The sequence below is a fragment of the Larus michahellis genome, chromosome 12 (assembly GCF_964199755.1).
Source record: "Larus michahellis chromosome 12, bLarMic1.1, whole genome shotgun sequence".
Lineage (NCBI taxonomy): Eukaryota > Metazoa > Chordata > Aves > Charadriiformes > Laridae > Larus > Larus michahellis.
Window position 1 is genome coordinate 5,006,265 of NC_133907.1, and position 5,833 is coordinate 5,012,097.

General features: G+C 65.0%; 1 protein-coding gene across 1 annotated transcript; it reads left to right on the forward strand.

The window, feature by feature from the left end:
- The first annotated feature begins 237 nt into the window (after window positions 1-237).
- On the forward strand, window positions 238-4,828 carry PDYN (prodynorphin). The gene is made up of 3 exons (XM_074605182.1): window positions 238-398; window positions 3,186-3,333; window positions 3,601-4,828. Exons 2-3 carry the CDS (start codon window positions 3,205-3,207, stop codon window positions 4,165-4,167), a joined length of 696 nt encoding a protein of 231 aa, XP_074461283.1. The 5' UTR covers window positions 238-398; window positions 3,186-3,204; the 3' UTR covers window positions 4,168-4,828.
- Window positions 4,829-5,833: the final 1,005 nt, after the last annotated feature.

Sequence of the window (5,833 nt, forward strand, 5' to 3'; positions counted from 1 at the left end):
CCGTGACGGTGCAGCGGCGGGATGCACACCCCGGTCCCCGGGGCAGCCGGGGGGCTGCGGGGAGGTCCCGGCACGGCGGGAGAGCTGCTCGGGAGGTGGCGAGGATGCTGCGGGGCTGATTATTCACAGCTTCCCTCGCCCCGATTGGCTCCGCGGCGCCGAGCGCAGCCGGGCCCCGCTGCAGGAGGAGACTCCGTGGCCATAAAAGCGGGGTGGGAGCCGGCGGGCGGCGAGTCCGGTGGGCACCCTGGGCACCGCCGCAGGGCCACCAGCCAACGTGGCCTTGCCACCGCCACCGATGACCGGCTCAGCCTGACAGCCAGGGAGGGACGCCCACCACCCACGACCCGTCCTGCATCGGCGAAGCGGGTGCTCGGCGGGACGGGGAGCAGCGGCAGGTAGGGCTGCCGGGGTCTGCCATCCCGCTCCCATTGCGCGGGCGCAGCTGGGGTATCGCTCCTGCTAACCAAAGAGTGACGCTCTTTAAAAACACCCCCCGAACGACGGTGCCGAAAGCGGCTCACGGTTGGGCTTGTTGCGTTATTTCGAGGGGCTCCCGCCTGGCCGCAGGTGCTCCTCTCGTCCCTTGAGCGGTTTTGTAGCCCATGAACCGCTCTCTAGAGCTTCACTGGGGTTCGTTTTGACACCGATGCCACGTCTGCCACCTTTGCAGTGGGGACACCCAGGGCTCAGAGGGGGAAAGGGAGCGGGGGGACAGGACGGGGGGAGGTTTCTGTCTCCCCCCGACTTGGCTCAAGGAGGAGCAGCGGCCACAGGGCTGGGTTTCACTGCGATTGTGTTCCAAAAGTCATCAACTTTTTTGAGAAGCCCTGTCCTGAAGGCATTTCCAGGTCACTCTCAAAGGTGAGCAGAGGAACGGCTGGAAGAGGATTCTTCTTCTCCACCACAAATCTCTGCAGGGTCCTCACCTGCCCGAGTTAGACCTGTGCGGGAGGAGAGACCTGCTCAGCTTGGGAGAGCTGCTCACATCCCTCGCTAGAAATAATCACAGGTTAATTATGACGGGGGGGTCGGTCTCTGTGCTGCCTGGCACACACAGTCCCGATTCCCCATCCCTCCTCGGGTCATCGAGTCTGTAACCGATCCCTGGGGTGCACGGATGCAGCTCGGGGCTTTTCCACGCATGAGCAAAGCCTGAGCATCAAAAACTGGAGTGGAAATGGAGGAGGGGACCCCGGCAGACGCCTGACACAGGTAGGATGTGCTGCGGGTGGCTGTGGTGGCCGGGACCCACCGCTGGCATTGCCAGACACTGCCACGATCCCGTCGAGGCATTTACACAGGAGAGACGGCTCCGGAGCCTCGGGACTCCTCCAGGTAAAGCGGGATCAAGCTCTAACTCTGCTTTTTCTTCTTCCTCCTTTTGTGTGCTTCTTTTTGCTTTTTTTTTTTTCCAAAGACCTTTGTTTTTCTCCCTTTTTCCCGCCCCAATTTTGCCAGTCCCCCCCTTGCTGCAGGAGCAGGCAGGGCGCTGTGGGGGCATTCGTGGCTCTGTCTGGACAAGGTACATTTGCAGCAGGGTGTCCCGGGATGCTCGGGCATGGAGGGTCCTTGGTCCCCCTGTGCCCCGGGGAGCTGCAGCTCCCCTGAGTGCCATGAAGTCCCCGATTCTCTGCTCGCAGCGGGGCACGGGGCTGCCGGCAGCAGAGGAGCACAGCAGGGACAAGGGAGGGGAAGCTGCTGGGAAAAGTGGGGGAAAAAGGTTTCCCAGCAGAGCTGTTGGAAAGCAGACGGTGGTTTTTCTTGGGAGTTTCGTTCCTCTCGGTGCTGCAGCTGGCACCTACCTGCGCAGCTGGTGAGTCCTCCCCTCATCGGTGCTGTCTCGGTGGCGGCGGGGCAATAAGGGACCGTGGCTGTGTCTCAAGGGAGAGGGCTGGCTGGGGTCCCGCCATGCCTGTGCCCATCCTGGGCACCCGCCTGCCCTGCTGCCTGCTGCTCTCCTTGGACGAGTTGAGGGGATGCTCTTAGGGCTGCACGGAGCCAGCGCGCGCCGCAGCCGAGGAATGCAGACAGCTTGACACACGATGGTGCCGATAATTCAAATTAAATTTTAATCTAGCATGAATTAATACTGTGGCATTAACATTTCTTCATCAGTACCAATTACAGTACATTAGCAGATACTGCTGGAGAATACAATAGTCTCTAATATGCGTCATTCATGTGTAACAGATCCCTCTGGGTCATGCCTTTCCACCCCAGATAAAAGCAGCCAAGGAGGTGGGTGGGTGCTTGTTGCCAGCGCACCCCTTGGGGCTCAGCTCGTGTGGTCCCGGTGGCACCGCGGTCCCGTGGCACTGCAGCTGGGGCCAGCACTGGCCCCTCCAGCCTCACCTGGGGGGTTCTGGAGCAGCACTGGGCACTGCTGCCGGCACAGCCCCTCTCCCAGCCATTGCACGGCATGTTCAGCCCTCCGTGGCCTCGTCCACAGTGGCGAGAGGCTCTGGCAGAGCAGCCGGCAGGCTGAAGGACGGCGATGGCAGCTTGCAGGTAGGCTTCCACCCGAAACTGGGCTTTTTCTCCCTCCCTGCTGCTGCACCAGCCCAGCAGAAGGGGTTGGTGGGAGGGAGGGGAGCCGGGGCTGCCCCGGTGCAGCAACTTGGGGTGAGACTGTACTGGGTGATGGCATCCCCCTGTCCCCTTTCTGCTGGTGGCTCCGATTGCAGTGCTTTTCTTCCCCAAGGCCAAGGGGGAGAGCTCGTGATTCATCCCCCCCGCACCGCACAAACGCGGTGATTGCAATATTGCAGAGAAACTCATCGCTAAAGAAAAAAAAGGGGCTTTTTATTTTCTAATGGTACAGAAGGAGCGATGGATGGGATGGGATGGGGTGGGATGGGACAGGAGTCCCTGCCCTGGGGACCTCGGGGGCCTGGCCGTGGCTCAGGGCTTGTGCCAAGGACCAGGATGCAGCCAGGGTAAGGGATCGCATTCCACGGTGTTCCCGCCGGTCACTCCTGTCCTTTTGTCTCCCTGCCTGGGACCCAGAAGCAGCACCTGGAGGTGGGTCGTGTGGTCACAGGTCCCGGTGCATGTCCCCAGGAGCAGCCGCGCAGGTGGAGGTGGCGGGTGCCCCTTGCTGAGGGTGCCAGCGGGGTGGTGATGGGCTCCCTGGGGCCGGCGCGGGGAAGATGACGGGCTCTGTGCCGTCTCTCCCTCCCCAGGCAGCGGCTGCGGGGTGAGATGGCGCGGTGGGCGCTGGCGCTGGCCCTCTGCCTCTCCCTGGCCATGGCGGCATCCGCTGACTGCGTGACCCAGTGCTCCCTCTGCGCGGCCCAAACCCGCGGCACCGAGAGCAGCGTCCAGCCCCTGGTGAGTGGGGGGGTTGCAGCAGTGAGGGTGTCGCGGGTGACGGTGCATGGGGGGGCAGAGCTGGGTGCTGCTGGGGTTGGTGGTCGTGGGCACCCCAGGGTGCTGGGAACATCCAAGTTTGGCTTTTCGCTGAGCTTGGCAGCATGGCGGGTGCGGACCCCTGGGCTTGAGGTGGGGGCACCCCCGGCGAGGGGTGGGAGGAAGGCAGGGGGTCAACCCGAGCAGTGGGGTGATGCCGGTGGGCGCCCCGGGACCACTGTCTTGCAGATGTGCCTGTGGGAATGCCAGGGCTCCTCGCCGCCCGGCCCCGAGTGGGAGACATGCAGAAAGGCGCTGGCACTCCTGGCCCCACTGGTGGCCCTGGCCGAAGGGACAGACCCGTCCCCTCACGAGGCAGAGGAGGATGAGGCAGAGCTGGAAGAGGAGCTGGATCCCGGGGAGCTGCCACCGGCGCCGGTCAAGCGCTACGGGGGCTTCATGAAGAAGATGACCAAGGGGAAGCTGCTCTCCCTGCTGCGTGAGAACGCCCACAGCAAGGGTGGCCTCAGCAAGAAGTTCGGGGGCTTTGGCCGCAAGCCGGGGGAGCGGGCGGCCCCCGAGGACTACCCGGGGCCAGCAGGCGATGGGGACGAGGAGCCCACGGGTGCTGGGGCCAAGGGGCAGGAGCTGGCGGAGCTGCACAAGCGTTACGGCGGCTTCATGCGCCGGATCCGGCCCAAGCTCAAGTGGGACAATCAAAAGCGCTACGGGGGCTTCCTGCGGCGGCAGTTCAAGGTGACCACACGGTCGGATGAGGACCCCAGCGCCTACTCAGGGGAGGTCTCGGACCTATAGAGCCAGGCGTGGGACGGGCGGCACCACGGTCTCCACGCTGCCAGCCCGGACTGCGCCATCCCCCCCCAGCCCCATCCCCTGCCCATCCCGGCATCATCCCTGCCTCATCCCCCCAGGGTCCCCATCGCCAGTTGTCCCTCTCTGGTTCACCCGCCCATCCCTTAGGGACCCCGTGCATTGAGAGGACAGTGCCACCCCTCCGGCTGCCGGCAGTGTGGCTGCGGGTCCAGCCCCAGGGCTCCTGGGGGCAAATCGAGGGTGGTGGTGGGGAAACATGTATCCTGCACCCTCCCCTGGCTGCAGAAGCACAGCAGGGTTTGGAAACGATCACAGATGATGAACGGGACGATGGCCTCCGAGCACCAGGAAGGATGAGCCAGGGCAGGATGAGCCCCTCCGGGCTGGTGGATGGCCCCGGCAGCCAGCACGGCCGTGGGAGAGGTGGCTGGGCAGGGCTGGCACTGTGGCACCATCCCCGGGGCAGGCAGACGGCCGAGCACCACCCCGACTCCCCTCCCCGAGCCGCTCGCCCTGTCCCACCCGTCCCAGCACCCGCCTGGTCCCCCCCAGGCTTCCCCCCCTCAAAGAACCACCCCCAAAGGCAGGGTCAGACCTGCGCCCCAGCCCCTGCTCCCCCCGCAGCCAATAAAAGGCAGATGCCAACGAAGCCGAAGCCGTGCCGGGTGCTGAGTGTCCTCTGTGGGGCAGACCCAGCCCTCGTCATGAGGGGATCACGCGCCCCAAGCCGGGGGGGCTATGGGTGCCCAGGGTTGGGGTGCCAGCTGCAAGACCTGCAGGCAGGGGCGGTGGTACCCTCCCCACGCCATGGGTGTCGAAGGGGATGTGGGGCACCCACACACCCCATTGCTGCTGCCCCTGGAGCCATGCCCCTGGGGAGGCAGGGACCCCCCAGCCGAGCAAGGGCAGGGATGCTCAGCCCAGCCCGGGTATGTGTGGCGTCCTGGCTGGGGACCTCCCGCAGCGCAGGGCCATCTGCTCACCCCCAACAGCATCCAGGGAAGGCTCCCTTGGGAATCCCAGCAGCTGCCCCGGCTGGGAAGGGACAGCCCTGCCGAAGGGCAGTGGCCAAGTTGCTTTGAGGACAGCGTGACCCTGCCAGCAGCAAGGTAGTGCTGAGAGAGCCCAGCCTGGCCAGCAAATTCCCTTTCAAGCTTCTCCTTCCTTGCCTCACCTTCCACGTGGCTCGTCACGAGGGGAAGCCTCAGGCCACAGTTTCCAACCCCGGCACAGCACAGCTTGTGTCGCCCACAGCCAAGCCCCCAGCTCCAGGGTGGGAGAGAGGGGAGGTCACTGCAGAGCACTGGCACGCTCAGCTCACCCACTGCAGGGGCTGCAGCCAGCACCCAGCCTGCTTGCACCCCACTTTGGGCACCCCAGCTCCGACTCGCCTCCCAGGGAATGGGAGCACCTAAGGCTGCAGCAGGGCTGTGTGGGGAGAGCTGGCCAGACCCTGGGCCACCCTCACCCTCTGGTGGGCTACTCCCCTCCCTGGTGCTGCCCAGGGGGACCAGCACCACAGCCCCCATCCCAGCCTCAACCTCCCCCTGTCTTCCTCCTCCTCTTCCCTCCCGCTGCAGCACACCCCAGGGATGTGCAGGACCCCCACCCCACCGTGCACCCCCCTGAGTGCAGGGACAGGCTGACA